Below are 26,013 nucleotides of genomic sequence, written 5' to 3' on the forward strand. Positions count from 1 at the left end.
TTTCCATAGGTGGACCAGGTGATCATCCCAGCTGGAGCTAAAGACAGCTATATCGTCCAAATATGCTGCACTGAAAGCTTCCAGCCCTTGCAGGACTGTGTTCACCAACCTCTGAAAAGTGGCAGGTGCATTTTTCAAACCAAAAGGCATTACAGTAAACTGGTAATGTCCTCCAATGGTAGAAAATGCAGTCTTAGGTTTAGCATCTTCTGATAATTTGATCTGCCAATACCCTGCAGTCAAATCAAAAGTGCTTAGATACTTGGCAGATGCCAGTTTATCTATGAGCTCATCTGCCCTGGGTATAGGGTGAGCATCAGTTTTGGTTACCAAGTTGAGACCTCTATAGTCTACACAAAACCGCATTTCCTTCTTTCCATCTTTGGAATGGGGTTTTGGTACCAGTACCACAGGAGAAGCCCATGGACTGTCAGAGTGCTCAACCACTCCTAGTTCTAACATTTTCTGGACCTCTTGCTTTATGCAGTCCCTGACATGGTCAGGCTGCCTATAGAGCTTACTTTTGACAGGTAAACTGTCTCCAGTATCTATAGTGTGCTCACACCAAGAAGTGGTACCTGGCACAGTAGAGAAGAGTTCAGAGAACTGATCTAGGAGATTTATGCAATTGTCTTTCTGCTCAGCAGTAAGACAATCAGCCAAAACTACACCTTCCACAAGAGCATCTTGTTCTGTGGAAGAGAAGAGATCAGGTAGAGGATCACTGTCTTCTTCCTGTCCCTCATCAGTTGCCATGAGCAGGGTGAGATCAGCCCTGTCATAGTAGGGTTTCAGGCGGTTGACATGGAGCACCCTAAGGGGACTCCTGGCAGTGCCTAAGTCAACTAAATAGGTGACTTCTCCCTTTTTTTCAACAATTGTGTGGGGTCCACTCCATTTATCTTGGAGTGCTCTTGGGGCCACAGGCTCCAAGACCCACACTTTCTGCCCTGGTTGGTACTGAACCAAAACAGCCTTCTGATCATGCCATTGCTTCTGGAGCTCTTGGCTGGCCTGAAGGTTTTTACTGGCCTTTTTCATGTACTCAGCCATCCTTGATCTGAGGCCAAGTACATAATCCACAATATCCTGCTTAGGAGCTTTTAAAGGTTGTTCCCAACCCTCCTTTACAAGTGTGAGTGGACCCCTAACAGGGTGTCCAAAAAGAAGTTCAAAGGGGCTGAAGCCCACTCCTTTCTGGGGTACCTCCCTGTAGGCAAAAAGGAGGCATGGTAGAAGGATATCCCATCTCCTGCGGAGTTTTTCAGGGAGACCCATAATCATGCCTTTGAGAGTTTTATTAAATCTCTCCACCAGTCCATTTGTTTGTGGATGATAGGGTGTTGTGAACTTGTACGTTACACCACACTCCTTCCACATGGCCTTTAAGTATGCAGACATGAAATTGCTTCCCCTGTCTGATACTACTTCCTTTGGGAAGCCCACCCTGGAAAATATTCCCAGGAGGGCCTTTGCCACTGCAGGAGCTGTAGTGGTCCTTAAAGGAATAGCTTCAGGATATCTTGTGGCATGGTCCACTACCACCAAGATAAATCTATTGCCTGAAGCAATAGGAGGGTCAAGGGGGCCAACTATGTCAACCCCTACCCTTTCAAAGGGAACCCCAACCACAGGCAGTGGAATAAGGGGTGCCTTTGGGGTGCCACCTGTCTTGCCACTGGCTTGACAGGTTTCACAGGACTTACAAAATTCCTTTGTGTCCTCAGACATCCTAGGCCAATGAAACAGGGGAACAAGCCTGTCCCAAGTTTTCATTTGTCCTAGGTGCCCAGCTAAGGGAATGTCATGTGCCAGTGTTAGGAGGAACTTTCTGTACTCCTGAGGAATCACTAATCTCCTGGCAGCTCCAGGTTTAGGATCCCTATGCTCAGTGTACAAGAGGTTGTCCTCCCAGTAAACTCTGTGAGAGTCACTGACATCCCCATTAGCCTGTTTGACAGCTTGCTGTCTGAGACCCTCTAATGTGGGACAGGTTTGCTGTGCCACACTCAGCTCCTCTCTGGCAGGCCCCCCTTCACCCAAAAGCTCAGCAGTGTCTGCTTCCAGCTCCTCTGGTGTAGGTTCTGCACAGGGAGGGAATTCTTCTTCCTCAGAAGTTGAATCCACTGTAGAGGGAGGGATAGTAGGAAGTGGTTTGCTTCTACTAGCCCTAGCTTTAGGGAGCACTTGGTCCATTGTTCCAGGATCCAAGCTTCCCTGTCCTTTTTGCTTTTTGGCCTGAGCCCTTGTCAAAGCAAAAATATGCCCTGGGATGCCCAGCATTGCTGCATGGGCCTCCAACTCCACATCTGACCAAGCTGATGTCTCCAAATCATTCCCTAATAGACAGTCTACAGGTAAATCTGAAGCTACCACAACTTTCTTTGGACCAGTACCCCCCCCCAGTTGAGATTAACAACAGCCATGGGGTGGCTAAGTGTGTTGTTGTGAGAATCGGTTACTTGGTACTGGTGACCAAGTAGGTGTTGTTCAGGGTGGACCAGTTTTTCTATGACCATAGTCACACTGGCACCAGTGTCCCTGTAGGCCTGAACCTCAACACCATTTATTAGGGGTAGCTGCTTGTACTTATCCATATTAAGGGGACAAGCAACTAAGGTGGCTAAATCAATAGCCCCCTCAGAGACTAACACAGCCTCTGTGGCCTCCCTAACAAGGCCAACCCCAACTAAGTTACCAATAGTGAGCCCAGCTACTCCCTTGGATTGGCTATTAGTAGGTTTGCTCCCACCACCACTGCTATTAGTAGGGACACTAGGTGTAGCAGTAGGGGTTGTAGTGGTAGGAGGCTTGGTGCCTTTCTTTGGACAACTGGGATCTGTTGTCCAATGGCCTTTTATTTTACATAAATAGCACCATGGTTTCTTTTCCTTGTTCTGATTAAAAGAGGATTTGGGCCCACCACCCCCACTAGAGTGTTTTTGTGGGCCTGATGAAGACTCATTTTTAGATTTGTCCCCACCCTTGTCAGAAGACTTACCATCCTTCTTTTTGTTGCCATCTTTGTCACCCCCTGTATGAACTTTTCTGTTCACTCTTGTTCTGACCCATTTGTCTGCCTTCTTTCCCAATTCTTGGGGAGAGGTCAGATCAGAGTCCACCAAGTACTGGTGCAACAAATCAGACACACAATTATTAAGAATATGCTCTCTCAGGATCAAGTTATACAGGCTTTCAAAGTCAGTAACCTTACTGCCATGTAACCACCCCACCAAGGCCTTCACTGAATGGTCAATGAAATCAACCCAGTCTTGTGAAGACTCCTTTTTGGTCTCTCTGAACTTTATCCTGTACTGTTCAGTGGTTAAGCCATAACCATCCAGGAGTGCATTCTTAAGAACTTGGAAATTATTAGCATCATTTTCTTTCACAGTAAGGAGCCTATCCCTACCTTTTCCACTAAATGATAGCCATAGGATAGCAGCCCACTGCCTTTGAGGGACATCCTGTACAACACAGGCCCTCTCAAGTGCAGCAAACCACTTGTTAATGTCATCCCCCTCCTTATAAGGGGGAACTATCTTGTGCAGATTCCTGGAATCATGCTCTTTTGCAGGATGACTATGGGGAATACTGCTGCTGCCACCATGGGTTTCTAAACCCAGTTTATGTCTCTCCTTCTCTACTTCTAATGTCTGTCTATCCAAATCCAGCTGTTGCTTCTTGAGCTTCAGTCTGGTTTGTTCCACTCTCAATCTATTGAGCTCCCTTTCTAACAATCTGTCATCAGGGTGGGTGGGAGGGACATGCCTTGAAACAGAAGTATGGTGAGAATGGACAGAAGGAGACCTGTCCCTTACAGAAACCACCCTAACAGCTTGGCTAACAGAAACATCACTACCAGTATGGTGAGAATAAATGCTTTTGCTATGATGTGAGACAACACTATTTATATGGTGTGGCTCATCATCATTACCAACTATGCTAGACTGTCTAGTAATGGGCAGGCTAGGAAGTTTCTTTCCTGAATCTTTTCCTGGGGGAGTCCCTGGATCAGATTGAGAACCATTAGCTACTTTTTCTACAGATTGGGCACTTATGGCCTTATCCTGTACTCTAAGCATGTTAATTAACAGTTCTAAGGAAGGATTCTTCCCTACACTCAAACCTCTCTCTATGCAGAGATTCCTTGCTCCTTTCCAGCTAAGTTTGGACAGATCAACATTTTGGCCTGAGCCAGACATTTTTAGAGAGAGTTAAAGTGATAGTAAAAGATAAAAAGTTTGTCAGAGCTTTTAGAAAGATAGAGAAAAAAAACTTTTTAAACTTTTTATAACTTTTTAGAAAGTTAGAAGTACTTTTCAGCACTTTAGAAAAGAGTGAAAAGAGGAAATGCAAAACTTTTTGGCTATGTGTATATACACTGACCTTGTTTTGTATATTTTTCTCTTATGAAAAGTACAATGACAAGAGTGGTAAGTAGTCTCAAAGCACTTATCCCACCGCTGCACAACCAATGTAGGAGGCTGGACTGGCTTGTAGTGAGTACCAAGGGGTACTTGCACCTTGCACCAGGCCCAGTTATCCCTTATTAGTGTATAGGGTGTCTAGCAGCTTAGGCTGATAGATAATGGTAGCTTAGCAGAGCAGCTTAGGCTGAACTAGGAGACGTGTGAAGCTACTACAGTACCACTTAGTGTCATATGCACAATATCATAAGAAAACACAATACACAGTTATACTAAAAATAAAGGTACTTTATTTTTATGACAATATGCCAAAGTATCTTAGAGTGTACCCTCAGTGAGAGGATAGGAAATATACACAAGATATATATACACAATAGCAAAAATATGCAGTATAGTCTTAGAAAACAGTGCAAACAATGTATAGTTACAATAGGATGCAATGGGGAAACATAGGGATAGGGGCAACACAAACCATATACTCCAAAAGTGGAATGCGAACCACGAATGGACCCCAAACCTATGTGACCTTGTAGAGGGTCGCTGGGACTATTAGAAAATAGTGAGAGTTAGAAAAATAACCCTCCCCAAGACCCTGAAAAGTGAGTGCAAAGTGCACTAAAGTTCCCCTAAGGACAAAGTAGTCGTGTTAGAGGAATAATGCAGGAAAGACACAAACCAGCAATGCAACAACTGTGGATTTCCAATCTAGGGTACCTGTGGAACAAGGGGACCAAGTCCAAAAGTCACAAGCAAGTCGGAGACGGGCAAATGCCCAGGAAATGCCAGCTGCGGGTGCAAAGAAGCTTCTACTGGACAGAAGAAGCTGAGGTTTCTGCAGGAACGAAAAGGGCTAGAGACTTCCCCTTTGGTGGACGGATCCCTCTCGCCGTGGAGAGTCGCGCAGAAGTGTTTTCCCGCCGAAAGAACGCCAACAAGCCTTTCTAGCTGCAAATCGTGCGGTTAGCGTTTTTGGACGCTGCTGAGGCCCAGGAGGGACCGGGAGGTCGCAAATTGGACCAGCAGAGAGAGGGGACGTCGAGCAAGACAAGGAGCCCTCTCTGAAGCCGGTAGCACCCGGAGAAGTGCCAGAAACAGGCACTACGAGGATGCGTGAAACGGTGCTCGCCGAAGTTGCCCAAAGGAGTCCCACGTCGCCGGAGACCAACTTAGAAAGTCGTGCAATGCAGGTTAGAGTGCCGTGGACCCAGGCTTGGCTGTGCACAAAGGATTTCCGCCGGAAGTGCACAGGGGCCGGAGTAGCTGCAAAGTCGCAGTTCCCAGCAATGCAGCCCAGCGAGGTGAGGCAAGGACTTACCTCCACCAAACTTGGACTGAAGAGTCACTGGACTGTGGGGGTCACTTGGACAGAGTTGCTGGATTCGAGGGACCTCGCTCGTCGTGCTGAGAGGAGACCCAAGGGACCGGTAATGCAGCTTTTTGGTGCCTGCGGTTGCAGGGGGAAGATTCCGTCGACCCACGGGAGATTTCTTCGGAGCTTCTGGTGCAGAGAGGAGGCAGACTACCCCCACAGCATGCACAAGCAGGAAAACAGTCGAGAAGGCGGCAGGATCAGCGTTACAGAGTTGCAGTAGTCGTCTTTGCTACTATGTTGCAGGTTTGCAGGCTTCCAGCGCAGTCAGCAGTCGATTCCTTATCAGAAGGTGAAGAGAGAGATGCAGAGGAACTCGGCTGAGCTCATGCATTCGTTATCTGAAGTTTCCCCAGAGACAGAGACCCTAAATAGCCAGAAAAGAGGGTTTGGCTACCTAGGAGAGAGGATAGGCTACTAACACCTGAAGGAGCCTATCAGAAGGAGTCTCTGACGTCACCTGGTGGCACTGGCCACTCAGAGCAGTCCAGTGTGCCAGCAGCACCTCTGTTTCCAAGATGGCAGAGGTCTGGAGCACACTGGAGGAGCTCTGGACACCTCCCAGGGGAGGTGCAGGTCAGGGGAGTGGTCACTCCCCTTTCCTTTGTCCAGTTTCTCGCCAGAGCAGGGGCTAAGGGGTCCCTGAACCGGTGTAGACTGGCTTATGCAGAATTGGGCACATCTGTGCCCAACAAAGCATTTCCAGAGGCTGGGGGAGGCTACTCCTCCCCTGCCTTCACACCATTTTCCAAAGGGAGAGGGTGTCACACCCTCTCTCAGAGGAAGTTCTTTGTTCTGCCATCCTGGGCCAGGCCTGGCTGGACCCCAGGAGGGCAGATGCCTGTCTGAGGGGTTGGCAGCAGCAGCAGCTGCAGTGAAACCCCAGGAAGGGCAGTTTGGCAGTACCAGGGTCTGTGCTACAGACCACTGGGATCATGGAATTGTACCAACAATGCCAGGATGGCATAGAGGGGGCAATTCCATGATCTTAGACATGTTACATGGCCATATTCGGAGTTACCATTGTGAAGCTACATATAGGTAGTGACCTATATGTAGTGCACGCGTGTAATGGTGTCCCCGCACTCACAAAGTTCAGGGAATTGGCTCTGAACAATGTGGGGGCACCTTGGCTAGTGCCAGGGTGTCCTCACACTAAGTAACTTTGCACCTAACCTTTACCAGGTAAAGGTTAGACATATAGGTGACTTATAAGTTACTTAAGTGCAGTGTAAAATGGCTGTGAAATAACGTGGACGTTATTTCACTCAGGCTGCAGTGGCAGGCCTGTGTAAGAATTGTCAGAGCTCCCTATGGGTGGCAAAAGAAATGCTGCAGCCCATAGGGATCTCCTGGAACCCCAATACCCTGGGTACCTCAGTACCATATACTAGGGAATTATAGGGGTGTTCCAGTAAGCCAATGTAAATTGGTAAAAATGGTCACTAGCCTGTTAGTGACAATTTGGAAAGAAATGAGAGAGCATAACCACTGAGGTTCTGATTAGCAGAGCCTCAATGAGACAGTTAGTCACTACACAGGTAACACATTCAGGCACACTTATGAGCACTGGGGCCCTGGGTTACCAGGGTCCCAGTGACACATACAACTAAAACAACATATATACAGTGAAAAATGGGGGTAACATGCCAGGCAAGATGGTACTTTCCTACAGTCACAGGCCCACTGAGGAGGCTTTCCTGACCCCCAGGAGTCCCCGGACCACAGGTTGGGAACCACCGCTTTAGAGGCTAACTTTTTCAGATGGACTAACCTCGTCCCTGTATCCGGCCCGTGCTCCATCACAGTGAGCCTGAAATTTCCCCTGGTCTCGCATTGCCAGATAACCACGAGTGGTGCTTGATGCTTTAGGCACTTACCTTCATTTCTTTAAATTGCATATCTCCTGATCTACTGATTGGATTTTTGTCGTTTTGGTGTCAAATAATTTGTTATATGTTTCTCTATTTTCCTAATTGGTGTGGGATTTTTCGTGTAATGTGTTTTAATTTTATTGCTGTGTGAAGTGATACATAAATACTTTATACATTGCCTGTAAGTTAAGTCAGACGTATTTGAGCTAAGCTACCAGAGGCTTAAGCACCAGTTAATTTGGGGTTTGCTTGTGTGTCACCCTGACAACAACTGTGATTGCTGCTTGAGTAGGTTTTCACCCCCCATCAGTAGCACAATTTCTCAGTTTTGTTAGCAGTGTTCTTATAGTCCTCTTATTACCTGTGAGGGTATCAAGGCATGGTAGCCAACGTGTGAGGTCAGCCCGAGGGCTTACTGGAGTAGCTAGGTATTCAGCCTCTTGTGGAATTCATAAAGAGAGGAAGAGGCTCTGACGTGTTGTAGGAGGTCATGCCAGGCTTTAGAAGCCAGGTAAGAAAAGGTGTGATCCTTGCTCTGCTTTTGTGTAGGCATGGGGTGTGTGCTAGTTAGAGTCTGGCAGAGCTGATGTGTCTGGAAGGTTGGTAGAAATGAATGCAGCTATATCAGTTACGAAGGGCCTGTGTTGTGGAGTGCTTTGTTGGTATGGGTGAGGAGTTTGAAGCGGTGGGCTTGATTATGGGGAGCTTGGGTGATCGTTGTCGGGCAGCCACTTAAAGATTTTCTTAAGCATCGTTAAGGTGTTGAAGCAGGGCGAGGCAACTGTATTGACATGGGTGGCCATGTCAGGTTTGTTTTCCATTATTATTCTGAGGTTTCTTGCTTACTAGCTAGGTGTGGAGGTGGGTCAGTAGTCAGTAGGCCACCCACCAGCTGTAGTCCTATGGCGAGGTGTCTTTTCCCAATACCACCATTTGGTTTGGTCCAAGTTCTCTCTGAGGCAGTTGGATTTCATTTTGGTGGTCACTTTGGTCATATACAGAGGTGGACTTGTTCCTGGTGTTTGGTGTTTTGTCCAAGTGGACAGTATCAGTTGTGTGTCGTAGGCGTGTATGAGGCGGTTTATGTTGTGAGTCTGGATGACATCGGCCAGTGAAGTCATGTAGATGTTGAAAAGCAGCAGGCTAAGCGAGGAGCCCTATGAGACTCTGTAGATGTTCTTCAGGCGATTTGAGAGACATGTTGACAGTTCACGTTCTTCTGATAAGAAAGATCCAAATCTACTTGAGGGCGTGTACGTGGATGCCTCCTTCATGGAGTTGTCGAATCAAGATGTGATGGGAAGCAGAGTCAAAGGCTGCTGACAGTTCTAAGAGGATGAGGGCTTTTAACTCCCCACCCGCCCCAATTTGGTTCTGAATGTCTACTGCTGCTGCAATGTGGGCAGTTTCCATGCTGTGGTTGGGTCTAAATCCTGATTGTGTGGCATTGAGAAGTTGGTGATTGGCAAGGTGTTGGAGAGGTGCCTTGTTGATGGCTTTTTCCAAGACCTTGGCTGGGTAAGGAAGGAGGAATATTGGCCAGTATGGTAGGGACAGCTAAGGGTTTCTTTAGGAGGGTGTTGACGACTGCATGTTTCTATGGTTCCAGGACTTTGGCTGTACTGATGGAGGTGTTGAGCATGTGGGGGAGGGCCTCACTGATAAGGACTGCTCTTTTGTTGAAGCTGTGATGGGGGCATGGATCCACTGGGACCCCGGAGTATATGGTCTTTATGATTGTTGTGGTTTCCTTTGTAGTGATGGTGTACGATATAGTGATTGTGTGGTCTTAATGTGTCACTGGGAGACTTCTGGTAAGAGTCAGGGCATCCGGTTGTGTAGCAAAATTGCTGTATGTTGTTTTGATCTTGCTGCAAAAGAAGTTTGAAAGGTTATTACACACATCTTGATTTGGGCTGATGTTGCCTGAGACAGCTGTGGGTGTGATAACATTCTTGACAATTGCAAAGATTTCTTTGCTGCTGTTGGAGCTGATGTATATTGGTTTGATTAGGACCTTTCTCTTTGTTTCTCGCATTAGTTGGTGGTACCTTTTCTGGGCGGCTTTGAAAAAGTCTTTTACTACTTCCTCTTGGCTAGTTCTCCAGTTGTTTGTATTGTTGCTTGGTCATTCTGAGCTCTTACATGCACCAGCTGGCTTGTGCTCTAGTGTTTGCAGTGTTGCTTAATTTTGTGCAGGACATAATAAGGCCCAGGAGAGATCTGTACGTTCTAAATGGGAATATATCAGGCTTACAGAACTTCACAGCCACTGTTTGTAAGTTTGCAATATGGTCTTCTGACAGGAAGACCTTGCCAAGCTTGTATCCTGTATTGTCTCCAAGGACTGTAGGTGAGTCATCAATGTGACAGTTGAATTGGTTATGTTGACTAGGAATGTAAAAACCTTGTGAACCAGACCTCTTAGGAAGGCTGCCACCACTGCTAAACATTTGGTAAAAATTCAGAAGGCAGATTTGAGGACCCAGGGGAATGCCTTGAATTGATAGTGCTGTCCCACCACTGAGAACCTCAGAAAATGATTTAGGTGTATGGTAACGTGGTAATAAGTATCTTAAAGGTCTAGGAAAGTAATGATTTTGGTTAGGAATTTTCCCTCCTGAAACAAAAGAAGCACTTCTTGAAGGGTCACCATCCAAACAGACTGCTTCTTCGGAAAACTCTTAAGTGGCCAGAAGTCCACAATTGATCTCCAACTGCCTGCTTCATTCTTCATTAAGAAGAATCAAGCATAAAAACCTTGATTCCCCTGTGCTTTGGGGACTTGGCCCATCAATATCTGGAGAAGAAGCTATAGAATCACCTGTTGTAGTCCCGAAAGGTGCAGATGATGATATTTCTTTGCTGATGGTTGACATCTGGGCTTCTGGATAGCTATGATGGACAGCACCTTTGTAGTTGTCCTGTGAATGCAACTGAAACACTCCACTCTTTTTCCATGAGGATCTTTGGTAAGGCTGTCACATTTGACCTTTGCTTAAGGAATGCACCTAATTGTAGTTGGAAGGTTGATAGAGACAGAGGATGCACCTTTGTATAACTGGGGTCTTCTGAAGCCTGGAAAGGCATACCTTAACAGACGCCTGCCCTATAGGACATCTATGCAGCAGGCTGGGCTTTAATACTTTCTTTATTTTCTTTCTGAACACAATGTCACATCAAACAGGAAGTCAATAATCATGGCATGATTCTCTCGGAGGCACAAGGTTGGCTTTAGCCATCCTTGCCTTCTGAAGACAATGGCTCCAGCAAGACTGCAAACCTCAGCATAGGACACATCAGTAACAACAGAAATAATGGAAGCCAATGTATACTTTCTTTCTTTATCAAGCTTGCCTCACTGTGCCTCTGTGGGATAAGCTTCACCAGCGGAGAAGTGGTGTTCCACGTGTGAGTCATAACATTCAACAACAGCCTCAGCATAAGCAGCCTTGTTAGAGATTACAGAAATTGAACTTACTCTTTTGCCCACACAGTCAAATTCAATTGCCATCTCTATCAGAAAGGCAGAGGTAGGAGTGACCGGGTTATTAGATCATTTTGGGGCACTCCACCAATAACAGAGTCGTTTTCTCCGTACTTGAATCATGCAAGGGGCATACCTTCACTCCAGCAATTATCCTCATGATGATCATCCTCTGATCCTGGTCAGGAATCTATCCATTTTCTTCAACTGAAAAAGCTTCTTCCTCATCCTGCTCTTCCTGTTCAACATGGTCTTTTCTCATGTCCTGATGGGCTGAAGGTCCAGAATGGTGGTGGTGGTTGTATTTATTCTGCTGGTGGCCAATACACTTGAGATGGAATACAATGCTAAAGTGGAGGGATCAGTTTTTGGACATCTCTATCTTCTGTTGTAACATCCAGAAAATTTAGATGCACTTACCTCATCTGTTTATTTTGGCATCAATGTCTAACTGTAGTAGCAAATCATAGTCCGACCTAAGGTGGTTTTGACGCACATCATCATAATCATGGGGTTCATCTAGCCCTTTTGCCTACGTAATGAAGGTCATAAGGATTCTCTACACAGTGTTCATTCTCAAAATCTGGTACACACAAAATATCCAGCAACGTAGAACTTCATCCAATATGTGAGGCTTGATTCTGATTATGAATGTCAGCCTCTAACTACAAACCTACATTTTGCAATTGTTACACAGTGGACAATTTCAGTAGTGAAGCTTGGAGTCATGAATACAAAAAACATCTACAGAGACATTGGAATAGGACTATCCCGCTGCATGGTCAAAAAGGGATCTCAATGTTGTACTCTTAAGTGATTGTTGGAATCGATGCTGATCAAGTCCTCAACATAGTCGACTGTGTTGTCATCAACAGGTTGTGCATAGTCGTCAACAGGGCGTTCAGCATTACAAACTGGGTTTTCACCTTAAACGGGATGGTTGTTTACAGGACTGTTGTTATCAATAGACCAGGCGCTGTCAGGGTCGGCAAAATAAATTTGGTAATCGATGGGAGACTTTTCAATGTTGATGGTTTTAGTGGGAAGGCTGACAGTGTCCAAGCACCCAGATTTGCTTTCTAATTTTTTGCACTGAGTGCTTGGAAGCCTTTTTCTATGACTTGTCATAAGAAGTTGAGACTCTTTCCGTCAATGAGGCATGGCTGGGCTCTTCAGTACAGAACTCCAGATCACGAATCTCTAAATGTTTCTTTATCTGTGTCATGCTCATGGAAGCGCATTGAAGAGCACAGTTCATGGAATTATCCCCTGACGAGGGGGACATCCTCTGTTATCTCTTGAAGAACCAGGGTCTGTTTCTCTAGCCTTAAGAGGTTTTCATGGAAAAGTTTTGCAACAGTTTAGGCACAGTTCATGATGGTCATCAGCCTAGATTTTTGCTGTTCGCAAAATGAACACATTTTGAAGACAGAGCTCTTCGCTTTGTCTTTAATGATGACAGTTGTGCTTTTCCCCTGCACCAGGAAAAGTTAAAGAAATCCTGAAACAATTCACTGTAAGGTTGAGGTGAAGTAAGGGCTGGGAGGGAGCCAGGAGAGTTGAAGAAAAGGTCAAAATTCAGTAAAACGTGGGCAATTTGTCAACAGAGAGCACAGTTCTGTACTAGGACTCCCTCACATATGATGTGGTAACAATCTAAGCTATTGAACCCTGTAGGATAATTAGAGAACTCCGCACATTCATCTTATTGACTAAAGTTCAGGTCATTTAAATGAGATGAATGTATGGATACGGTTGATTGCTATTTAAAATTACTGGGGATTCCAAGCCTGACTACGTTAAGAAGAATGTTAATCTACGAAAGTTCCAGTGCTGGTTAAACTGACAAAATAATTTTATTAAGTTTAGGAAGAAAATGTATTTCCTATCGGCATACAGCAAAAGCGAATCTGCATGAAGCAAAGAGGCATTTATTTCCTCTGCATGACCTACTTTCATTGCTCTCATTTCACATACACCTGCACATAGAGTCACATGTAATAAAATGGTTTACTGGGACACTGATTATGATCAGTGTAACTGAGCCACTCAAACTGGTTCTTTCAATCAACCAGATTCCACAGGGATATACACACACGCAGTTTCAGCAAATGGGTGGTCCATGAGGGAGCCTAAGAAAACAAGATTTCTTTAGCAGTGCCCTGAAAGGTAACAGCAGATTTAGGTAATAATGTATTTACTTATCAAGAGTATGTGCACCTAAAGGCATCTTGCGGCTAGGAACCAAGTGGACAGAAAAAGAGCACTATAGAAGACAACAGAAAAATAACTGGACTTCAACACAGCACATTCATTGACTACAGTTAGAGTGGCAACATAATTCCAGTAGGAGGGCATTCCAGAGCTGGATTTCTATTAACCAGAAGGCTCTGCCTTCAGTAAGGGTACATTTGTAATATGCAACTTACAGCAGCAAAAGTGCATGAGATGAAAAGATCCAGTAGGTTTACTTTATACAGGAATAGCCTCCATTATATTCAGCAAGCTCTTAACGCAAATATCTGCTTTACCAGGAGTGTCGAGTCTGGGTGACATGTTCATGTTGAAGCTTTCCAGAGACCCATTCACTGCCAAGTTCCTGAGATTACGTTTAAAAATACAGTGCTCTGGAAGGCTGTGATGCATGGTATTAGAGTGGTTAAAGTCAGAATACACAAGCCATGACCATAGAAGCATGTTTAGCAGGGGTGATAAAAGGGAGTGTTTTCTCCAGCATTAGGAGTTGGTATGAGCCATTAGGCAAAACATTTTACACTTGAGGTAAAAAGATAGTTCCCGATTAAAGACTATGATACGGTTCTTATACTTGACAACCAGTGTTCAGAAGAGGCCCAAGTTGGGAAGGCCACAAGTCCAGCACACAGTGCTTCCTCCAAAAACGAAAATATCTGTTTTATCCTTCTACAGCTTTAGGAAACTTGCATACATCCAGCCCTGGATACCGAGCACACAAACTTTAAGTTGCCAGATAATAAATTTTAGCAATGTTTTCATCATATGACAAAATATGGTATGTTACAATCAACATATAATGCACCAAACTCATCCCCAAAGGGGTATCTGTACGTAAAGGACCAGGCAAGTCTAGAGCCCATATTTATTCCTATGGATATATCCGGACCCTATTGAATATTGCATATTTTAATAATGAAACTATGACATTCTAAAATGTGTTTGTAGCAATTACGCAGCAGACTGAGTATGTCCATGATCCATTCATAAAAAATGTAATAGAGTGTTTGAAAAAAAGGAACACACAAGTGTCAAAATCTGAACCCCTCTTTTACCAACTTTGGGTGGCTGGAACGAAGTCTGACTTTAATTCCTGAAGAATGCAAAAAGGAAGCAGGCGCCGCAGAACGCACCCACAATGCCAAAACAGCCACAGCATGCCGCTGCACCGAACAGCGGCATGCTGGGAGAGAAGTGGAAGGCACTGCGGGTGCTGCTGCAACCCGTAGCAGTAAGGATGTTAGAGCCGCGGGTTGTGGTCTGGCCTGCAGCGTAACAGTTGGTCCTACTTCAGAGGTCGCAGGTTTATCAGGAAAAAGACAAAAAAAAAAGGCAGACAAGGATAGGAGTATGAACAGGACGTATCACTGGGTGGATAACCCCATAAATGGATGAGAAACTGTATACAGTTCCTAAACAACTGAGAATCACATATCTCCTGCACTTCTTTCTCATGGACCTCACTAACCAGAACTGGAGGAGGGCAAGAAAACCTCTCTTATAGGGGTCAGTCACCCAGGGTGTACTTTCCAGGAACTTGGCAACTGTAGACAAAAAGACACTGGATTCACTATATAAGTGACCTTGAAGGGTCCATTAAAGCATGGCTTGAATTTATTAAGGAACAAGCAATGAGGCAAGTATTTAGCGGAAAGTCAAACCTTGACATTTACTTGATACAAAGGAAACAGACGCCGATGGGTGTCTGTGGTATTTTTTATTTTTCTTTTGGCTTCCTGCAAATTAGAATATATCTTTTGCCTAACAACTCAACAGTGTCAGGTAAAAGAAGCTGCTGCTGGGGCAGAGGTTGAATCATGTAAAATTGAGGGAAAAGCCAGTGGATGGTAACCATATAGGCAGAAAAAGGAGGTAGCCTTAGAGGCACTATGACTGTATCGTTATAGGAAAACTCTGCTAATAGTAAGTAGGAAGACCAATCGCTTTGGGTAGAATTACAGTAACAGCAAGGTATTGTTCAAACCCCTGGTTTAACTGCTATGTCTGGATACTGGTCTGAGGATGAAACCCTGAAGACAAGGCTACCTCTATGTAAAGGGATATGCAAAAGAACTTCCAAAACCAAGATATATAATGGAACCCACAGTCAGCTATAGTGACCCACGGTAGACCATAGAGGCAAAAGATCTCTTGTATGAAAATCCCCCCTAATTCTTTTGCAGTAGGTAATTTTTTCAAAGCAGTAAAATTAGCCATTCTGGAAAAAGAATTGACTGTCACCATGTTAACTTGATTTCTGATGGAGCTAAGGAAGTCAGAAAATCAGCGAATACTGTGTGCCATGGTGCAAGGGGAAACAGGCAGAGTTTGCAGCAACCCCAAAGGCTTAGTATGAGGAATTTTAGCCAGAGCACAAACAGGACAGGAAGATACATAGATGTCAGCATCATCTTTCATCGTTGGCCACCAAAAAGAGCGAAGCATTAATTCTTGAGCTGCCTTAACACCTCGGAAACCGGCCATCGGAGAATCATGGCACATTTGCAGGGCTTCTAACTGAACCTTCTTTGTAGGAAGAAACAACGCCTTCCCGTTACTTTAATGTTTTTTGTGTCAATGAAGATGACTACTCTCATTTTTCCATTCTTCTTTGGTTAGGGAAATATATTCTGATGAGACCCTGTCAAGAAATCACTGAACAGTCCCAATGATTTGTTGCAGTTCTATAATGTGTTGTTGAGGAAGTGTAGGACTCTCTGTATAACAACGGGATAGTGCATCAGCTAGATTGTTCTGAGACCCTGGTATGTATGTAATGGTGACATCACATTTGCTGAAAAAGTAAGCTCATCTGGCCTGGTGACTGTTCTAGCATTGAATGCTATGAAGACATTGTAGGTTCCTGTGGTCTGTTCTGATTTCAAATAGTTCATTCATACCCATTAGGAATGGTATCCATTCACAACAGACAAATTTAATGGTCGGGCAGTTCTCATTCGATCACAGAATAATTCATCTAGGAATCTGACAAGACATGTGACAAATAAAAAAAGGGTGTTCCAACCCATCATCCTCCTGTCTCAGGAGGAGAGGGGACCCTTATACTCGGTCAGAAGCGTCCATTTCTACTGAAAACGTTTTAGTGGTATCAGAATAGCGTAGAATGTGTGCTTGTATAAAAGCCCATTTTAAGGTCCGGAAAGCATTTTCTGCCCTCTCAGTCCATTGGAACCCCTGCTGGAGATTCTCCTTTTTTAAGGTTTGAGAAATATAGCTTGTTTGATATGCAAAATTATTAACCATCTAGCGATAGAATTTTGCCAGACCCAGGAAACACTGGGTTTCTTTAATGGTTGAAGGTGAGGACCAATCCAGTATGGCCTTAACTTTTAGTGGATCCATGGCAATTCCTATCTTGTTGATTGGATTATCTAAATATTAAATTTTATGCTTGTCGAATTCACACTTTTCCGGTTTACAGAACAAATTGTTCTGAAGTAACCTTTCCAGGACTTGGGTGACATGTACATGTTGCTGCTCTGGATTGATAGAATACACCAAATTGTCATCTAAATATATCATGATTTCATTTAGTAAAGTTACAAACACATTATCCATGAATCTTTGGAAAAAAGAAGGAGCATTAGTCAGTCCAAAGGGCATAACCCATGGCCCAAGAGTGTTCTAAAGGCGGTCTCCCACTCATCTCCTTCCTTAACGTGAAGGAGATGATAAGCACCCAGAAGATCCAATTTGGTAAACACCCAATTTGGTAAAGACCTGTGCCCATCTAACGGACTCTAAAATATCCTTAATGAGGGTAAGGGATATCAATCTCTTACACTGACCTTGTTCAATCCTCAAAAGGTTATACACAGCTGCAGATCTCTGGTCTTCTTTGGTACAAAGAAAAGAGGTGCCCCAGCACGTGATAAAAATCCGTGCAATCAGATCACTCTGAAGGTTCTCTTTGAGATATTGTCTAAGCGTTTCTTTTTCCAGTTCAGTGAGAGAATACAATATTCCAAAAGGACAATGGTATCGAGTTCAAGAGGGATGGCACAATTGAATTCCCTACGGGGAGTTAACGTTGGATTCTTTGATTTCTGAAAAACATCTGCATAGGACTGATAATGACTAGGTACTTCTTGAACAACATTTATTGAGTTACAGATTTCTTTCTTCACCGTGGGCATATCCCTGGGTGCCCAATAGTCCTCAGTAACTTAACAATTCTATTGACTAAAATGCGAGGACAGGGAGCTAGAACTGGTCTCTCAGTTGATATAGTGATTGGGTGAGGCTATTAGATCAAAGGACAAGTACTCCTGGTGTCTCCCAAAGGTCAGTCGTAAGGATGATGTAATTTCATTGACTGGTCCAGAGACAACGGGGGTGGGGGGGCGTTCCGTCCCCTGTATGTACTTGCTCTGGCGTGTCCTTAGGAATCCTGGATATCTGTCTTTCTGGCCAACCCTTCATCCAAATACATTCCACTACCACCACAGTCTAACAGTGTGAATGCATTTTTTTCTATATCATTAGGTAAACTTAACATCATAGGTAAAGAAATAAAGAAACTGAAGATTCTTTTGAGGAATGAATTGAAGGTATCCCAGACCATCGTGTCCTTTCCCTTCTTACAGAGGACAGCATCCAGCGTTTTCTGACAGCCGTGGTGGACAAGTGGGACAATTCCAAATCATATGACCAGAAGGATCACAATATAAACATAGCCCTTGTTTTCTCCTATGTTCTCATTCAATTTTGGATAACGCCCTCTGGTCAAACCTATCTGCCTGGGTTTTTCAGTTGAAGAAGATACTTCAGATTGAAATGCATCTTTTCTACAGATACTGGGACATGTGATCCCTGTGTATGGCTGTATATTAAATCTATGTTGAAGGAGGCAATGTTCTACTGATAATGCTAAATCATAGGACCAGCCATATTATCAACTCTAGGTGAATGTACCAACTCATCTTTGATCTCTTCTCGCAGACCTCTGTGAAAAAATGTTACTAGTGTTTGTTCTACCCAGCTAGCTTGTGCAGCTATTTTTCTGAAACGTGTTATATATTGCTAGACATCTTGATTCCCTTGCGGGATTTCGCAAAGGGCTTCTTCTGTGGAGGTCTCTACACCAGGCCTCTCGAACATTTGTTTGAAGGCAGCAATAAAGGTCCTGCAATTGGACAATCAAGGGTCATCTATGGCTACCAAAGGGCTCGCCGATGCCCATGCAGGTCCGGATAAGGGGCTGATCAAATATCGAACCTTACTTCTATTCTGTGCATACTGGGTTGGACAAAACACAAAAAAGATGTCAAGGAGTCCAGGAATTCTTTCAGTTTGTTCGGATCACCAGCGAGGAAAGGTGGTAGAGACTGTTGGCACATCAGATGTTCTGGTTGCTAATACTTGACAAAATACTGCATTTTCAGTATGCAACTGATGTACTTCTTGAGCTTGCTGTTGAACAGTTTGCATCAATGTTTGTGCTGTCTCTACTGACTCGTCTGGGGGTAGTGCCTGAGAGACCTCCATGTCTTCAAGATCAAAACGGGGTTAAGGGCATTGCAATCTGTCACAATCTGAACCTCTCTTACCAACTTTGGGTGGATGAGACGAAGTCCGACTTCGATTCTTGAAGGTCCTGGTCTGTCCGAGGTAAGGGCAACCCTTTCTGGTAGCCATGGTGTTGCCGACAAAGTAACACCAAAGCAGACTGTGCCTTCCAGAATGATACCCAAAGGGGAAAAACTCTGAAGGGAAATAACCTCTTTTTGCAAGCAGAACTCCAAGAAAGAAAAGAAGGCAAAAAGGCCAGGATAAGCCCAGACCAGGAGAAAGGAAACACCAACAACAGTAGGAAACTCCAAGGACTCCAAGAAAAATGGGATCAGGAAGCAACAGCAAGGAACATCAAACAGGAGCAGGATTCCTCAACAGAAGCGAAGACACCACTGCAGTAGCAGGAAGTGTTACAACGCAATGAAATGAAAGAGTCAGCCCCTTCTACACCCAGACATAGGAATTGATGGAAGAAGAGGACCTCCATCTTGAGTAGGGAAACAATAATGAAAGAGATAGGGAAGGTCGCTATATTGGATTGCTATGATAAAAACCCTTCCCTAAGCCTTCTGGGAACAGGACTTGCACTGTGGGAAGAAGATCTGCTGGAAAATGGCCCCCATGCACAACAATGGCCCAGGTAAATAAGTCAGGATCCAGTAATTAAATGTATGGGAAGCCATGGTTCTGGGACTAGAAACATATCTGACCTGCAAATATCACCAACAACAGGCCGCAGCGTAAATCCACAGCGTGCCCAACACAAAAAGGAAGCAGGTGTTGCGGAATGCACCAGCTATACCAAAACAGCCACAGCAAGCCTCTGCACCGAACTGCGGCATGCTGGGACAGAAGAGAAAGGCACTGCAGGCGCCGTCGCAGCCTGTGGTAGTAAAGATGTTAGGCACCGCAGGATGTGGTCAGGCCCGCGGCATAACTTGTCATTATGAGGGTACAGGATAAGGGCTCTGAAGAGACTGAAGGTTAAATCAACCATGTTTTTAAGAGTTTCTTCAACATAGAAAAACTAGATGTAAATCTAATATTCTGAGGAAGAGAGTTTCAATGATGAGGCGCCAGGTAGGAGAAGGAACAACCTTCCAGTCTAGCAAGGCAAATCCACCTAGAATGCAAAAGAGCCTGATTGGCAGATCCTTGGCTTTACCCATCTAAAGCCCTAGTAGGTCTGGAAAAAAGAGAGTTTATTCTGAAAATACACATGGCTTGAGGAAAAGAGGGCCTTATATATAAAACTAGCATACTTGCTCACTGGCAAGCAATGAAGCAACCTCCAAATGGGATCCAAAGCAGTTCTCTGAGCTAAAGTGGTAACAAACACCCTCAGTAGCCTCATGCCCGCTTTTTTAATGTGCCAATACAGTGAAAGACTAACCCTGAACGCTTATCAGTTTCATGTTTGAGTTCGAATTACAATCAGAAAAAGAAGTACCACCTAAAATGTGGGAGACAATATATACGAAGTTAATATTCTGACTGTGTTCATCTTTCTTACTGTCTGATATGAAATCTCTCTAATGTTTGCATCAAACACGCTTGGTGTTGATAGTGATTTTATCTGTGCATAAGGGGTGAACAAAGCAAAATGTACCTGGTTTTAGTCCATTGTCCTTGAGAAGATCCATAAAATCATCGAGATTGGTGAAATTGTATTGCATTTTTCCTTCACATACTCTATGAAAAAATAACATTTGATTCTTATTCAAAATTAGAAAGCACATATGGTTAGAAAATATTTTTTAAGCACGAAAGCAAAAAACGAAGCATACAGTAGACTGAATCTTGTTATCTCTCCTCCAGGGTTACACGGTCTACATCTTCTGAAATATATGTCTGGATTCCCCACTGCTAAGGCCGGTTCTGAATTTTCTGAAGAATGCATATCCAAAACTCAATAAATAGGATGTTCATCATAATGCTACCCAAGATTTGTGTATTTTTGCGAAATCAAATAAAAAAATGCTATACCGTGGCCAAACTTTGTGGGATGTGAGAGGCTTTGTGTAAAATTGCATAATTGTACTGCAAATGGTTCTAATAAAACCTCTGCATGTTTAAATTGGTATTGTCTGAGAATTAAAAAAGTAGGTGGACTTGAGTACAGTTCTGCAATTTCATCACCAGACCGTTGATTTCTAGCATAGCCTTTCTTTACTACCAAAAGTGGCAAGGGTTAAAAAAACACAAACACTAGCAAAATATCCCCTAGCCTTTGGGGAAATCAATAACAAATGAATGGAGAACATCACCACCAATTCACACTCTTGCCAGTGGCGACGTTCTAATGATATCCATCTCCTCCCTCTTTCTTGTTGCTGGGAGCAGACCAGAAAAAGGTCCTCTTTGGTAACTGTGGTTGCTATAGTTATTGTTGCTTTCTGCCGACTTATTCTACTACATGTGAATACAAAGTACATTCAAGATTCATGAACTTATTAGTGAATCTGTGAAGGAAGGCACATGGACTTCTCAACTGTGACATTATATTGAGTCTGTGGAGATATCCTCTGATGCTTGGACATCATCACAAACCTAATTTTATACTTGCAGCTAATCTTTAGCCAGCTGTTCTTGCCAGCCCAAGCACTCAGTGGAGGCCGAGGGAGATCAATGTGTCATAGAGCAGGGCCCTGACCAGAGACAAAAGAGTCGATGGGTTTTGGGTGCACAGCACTGGCAATCTTACACCAGGGTCCAAGCTCTGACGCTGCTGCTTGAGCACAAGTACATGCATGCGCATAAATGAATATGAGTAAAGCTGAAAAAATAATTGCTCATGAATAACGTATGAAAAAACTGATAAAGTGGATGTCACATGACTAAAGGCTAGGATAGAACAGTGACATTAACGGTCTTAAAGAATCCAACTATTCTAAAAAAAATAGCATGATTTAATGGATAAAACCAGGCCTCTGATCAGTAACTTTGGAAGTGGATCACAAACAAGAAAGTTGCATACATCGTGGAACAGAAGGGTGAGTAATTAGTCTCCACCTAGTCTCTAAGATCGAATTTCCCCCAAATGTCACCAGATAGTATCAGGTAAAACTTGATTTCAAAAGCCACGATTTAAACCGATCAGACTCCTTCTCAAATTAACATGATTGCAACATGCTTTCATATGTCACAGGATACCACATACACATGCTTAACCTACTTAACGAGCTTTCTTATTTCTAGTATCACTAGACATAGATACATCATACATTTAGTAAAACAAACAACAACATTGCTGACTGTGAAACAAGTATCTAGAAAACATCAACGGCTCTATGTCCCTAACACTTGCAATATGGGGGATCGTCGCTCACAAAAACTGTAACCTTTAAGTACCAATTCTAATACCAAATGGGAGTGGGAAGGTTATCTCGATCCAACCACTTTTGTTTTTTTCTCGCCACTGTGTATTTATGGTTCAGTCGCACTTGCCACCGAAAAGGCATTTTATGATTTGTCTATAACTTTTGATGAGTGATAAATCTACACATAATTTGGCAAATCCTTAGCTTAGTCAACTAAAGTTAGATAAGCCAATGTTCATGCAGTTCCATACATGGGACAAAAAGTTAAGAAGGGATGAAATAGGATGTGCTTTCCCACTTTAGCCACCTAAGGAAACTTGGCTCGTGCACGTTTACTCACAATTTACATACAAGCGGAACTCTACTCAGATAATGAGCTTTCGTTTTTTGCAGTTAATCTGTTCAGTAGCTGTTCAGAAATGTTTACTAAAGGTGGAGGTGTTCTTGAAAGGGTTAATACTTTTGTATATCTCAACTATTTAAAAAAGTGATTTTGAAAATCACAATTTCGGTCAATCGCCTTTGAGTTTTTTAACGTCAAGCACATTTGAGTTTTCTTTAACAAAGACTGGCTACTAAAGGGGAATGGAGATTTTCAAGAAAATTGTAGTCCCACAGCTGCCATTTTACATTTAAGGGAAAAGCACTATTTTATGGTGGAAATTCCAATTTAAAAAAAGTAAATTTAAAGCGCCACAGCTGATATTAGCGCGAAGAAGAGACAAAAGGAAAAAAGTTCCCTTGCACTCAAACATATCGGCACAAGTGCAATTACCCATGTAACAGGGTCAGTCCCCAAGGCGGTAATAAAACCTCCCCAAGAAGGGACAAATGTAAAGCATTTACCAATAATAGCAAAGGATTTTTGAAAGGCAAACCCACAAACAAGTGAAAGTGATGGGCGTGAGGTAGGTGTGGTTAAAAGCCCACAAAGATACCAACATGTCTGAAAAGCAGCGCTTGCGCGCTGCTATGGTCAACCTAAAAAGGAGAAGTATCACTGCTGCTTACATCCGAAGGAGAGGGCAAAAGGTGTTGGTTGCCTCAGGTGGGTTGAGCAAAGGGCTGGGTGATAGCAAGGCCCTGTAACCAAGCCATGCTGCACATGGTAAAAAGCCATGTGCAGAGTCAAATAGATATGCCGAAAGAGAATAAAGTGTTTTATTAAGCATATACATATATATTGTTGAATTTCGGCCATCCCTAGGCTTCCGCCATAAACCAACAGCAGGTGGGGTGGGGGCACCCACAGATAGGCACGTATCTTTCCAGCAAGCATCTTGAACACTGGTTAGGTATATTATACAGAAAGTGTTGGAGGACTTATATGAAGCGGGTCAATATCATCTATTTAAACTGTGCCTCTCTTCCTAACAGGTGGAGTGGGAATCGTTACCATTTCTGGAAGTCACGCTTCATCTTGGTGGTCAGGGGTGGAAGGTTAAGGATCCATGCTAAGTCTGGCTCATGGGAGATGAAAACGCTCAAGTACTGGAAGCTCAACCGTCAGACAGGAATGCAAGATTGCTAGACAACAGTCCAGAGATCACCCTGCAACGGCACTAGGAGCAACATTTTCCAATTCACCCATAGCCTGGAGGCTTGTTCATAAAGACTCATGATTTCCAGAGTAGAGGGACACAAGCATTTTGGATTGGCAACCAAAAGAAGGATGTCACAAGCGTGAAGCACAAGTCTTTTTTCATGTCTCCCCTTCCCACCTCCAAACCGGCATTTGAGTAACACACCAGATAAATCTTGCAAGTGGCGTATGGCAAGGGCAAAGAGCAGAAAAGTGAGGTCCTTGTTTAGTACCACTGCCAATGGGGAATTGGTCAGAGACTGCCCTGTTCACCCACACCTGAGCAGAGGGTGCGGTGTACAGCAATTTAACATAGGCTTGAAATTGGGGACCAAAACCCATCACTCCACGATTTTCACCAGAAAGGACCGATCCACTGAATCAAATGCCTTCTCAAACTCAACTAACAACATGACACACAAGTCTTAAATGTAGTTAGGATTGCCACGTGCCAATAATACCTGGCGGATACCGAGGCGGGTGCTACAGTTGGGCTCGGTTTTATTGAGAGTCCCGAATTGGGCAGCTATTGGAAAGTTGTCAGAAATCTCGCTTGAAATAATGGCAGTGTTAAATAACTGAAAGACGTCTGCTATAGGAAGGAGTAGAAGGTCTATATGGGAAAGGGAATTGTGCGCTGCCGAAGTGTGTGTATATTCTTTATCTCTAGGGTGCCATATACACCAAGAATTGCACAACCCAAAAAAACTCCAGCTAAGCCTCTAGTTGCCTGGCCCATGCCGGCGGGGCGTGGGGGCCACCGATTTATCAACAGCAGGCACTAGGGTGGTGTTAAAGCCCCTCCTAAAAGAATTGTACCCGGCGGAAAGATTAGGATTGCCTTTTCCATCACCTGCAAGGCTAGAGAAGGGATTAGTGCTTGGACACAGACACTTAGGAAATGGAACTGTCGACCCTTCAGGAAACACCAATTTCACTATAGCACCCCGAAATTCCAAGACATTTGAGGTCACTGTAATCGAAAACTTATGTAGGAGAATCGTGGACCATCTGGAGCCACAGGTAACAGCATAAAAGACCCTGTTATACCCAAAAAAAAATTAAATGGGCAATGCATTCCACCTGATGGGTCTCTTGCAACATGAGGACATCAGGCATAAACCATCTGGCATATTTAAAGATCCCAGCCCTCTTGATGCAGTCAAGAAGGCCATTAATATTTCAAGACATAATCATGCAATGCATCACGGGGGGTCTGTAGAGTAGATTTAGGGCCTTGGAGGATGTAGTAATTGTAGGAAAGCACCCCTTTTGGCATGGTCACCCCCCAACTTTTTGCCTGATAGCTGATGCTAACTTGACTGAGTGTGCGCTGGGATCTTGCAAACCGGGCCCCAGCACCTGTGTTATTTCCCTAAACTGTACCATTGCTTCCACAATTGGCACAACCCCTGACAAACAGCTTAATCCCTTGTAAAAGGTACCAGTGGTACCAAGAGCCTTGTGACCAGGTAGGGCCCCTAAGGGCTGCAGCATGTATTGTGCCCATCACCATTCTCACATGAGCACTACCATTGCAGCTTGTGTTAGCTGGGGAGGAGAAAAAGATAAAGGCGACATGGCGTCCTTCTCTGGGTGTCATGCTACCAATCACAGCCTGTAGCATTGGTAATTCACCCCTCTAGCAGACCTTACAGCCCTAAGGCAGGGTGCACTACACTACAGGTGAGGGCATAGTTTCATGAGTAATATGCCTCTACAGTGTCTAAGTCCATTCTTAGACATTGTAAGTTCAGTGTGGCCTTACTGAGTACATGGGATGAGAGTCTGTCATTACAAACTACACAGCTCCATGATGGCTTCACTGAAGGCTGGAAAGTTTGGTATTAAACTTCTCAGCTCAATAAACCCATACTGATGCCAGAGTTGGAGTTATTGTAAAGTGGACACAGAGGGCATCTTAGAGATGTCCCTTGAAATTCACCCAACTCTCTATTGTGAGGCCAGATCTCCCGACGACAGCGGCCCTGTCCACAAAGAAACCTCCAACCGGGACTCCAGAACCTTCCAAATCCCTGAGTCCCGCCCACTCTGCACCTGACACCCAAGGCCCGTATCTAGGTGGCCCACCTGAACAGAGAGAGTCCCCTGGCTATTCTGACCTCAAGTCCAACCTGGGATGAATCCTCCTGGCCACCACAA

General features: G+C 44.1%; 1 protein-coding gene across 1 annotated transcript in view; it reads right to left on the reverse strand.

Annotated features, from left to right (window-relative positions):
- The window catches only part of IDUA (alpha-L-iduronidase), a 1,520,091-nt gene that overhangs the window by 1,142,343 nt on the left and 351,735 nt on the right, over positions 1 to 26,013 (reverse strand). Inside the window, exon 3 of the mRNA XM_069236746.1 lies at positions 20,558 to 20,640. Coding sequence (XP_069092847.1) covers positions 20,558 to 20,640 — 83 coding nt within the window. The remainder of the gene's footprint in view (positions 1 to 20,557; positions 20,641 to 26,013) is intronic.

The sequence above is a fragment of the Pleurodeles waltl genome, chromosome 1_2, assembly GCF_031143425.1.
Source record: "Pleurodeles waltl isolate 20211129_DDA chromosome 1_2, aPleWal1.hap1.20221129, whole genome shotgun sequence".
Classification (NCBI taxonomy): Eukaryota; Metazoa; Chordata; class Amphibia; order Caudata; family Salamandridae; genus Pleurodeles; species Pleurodeles waltl.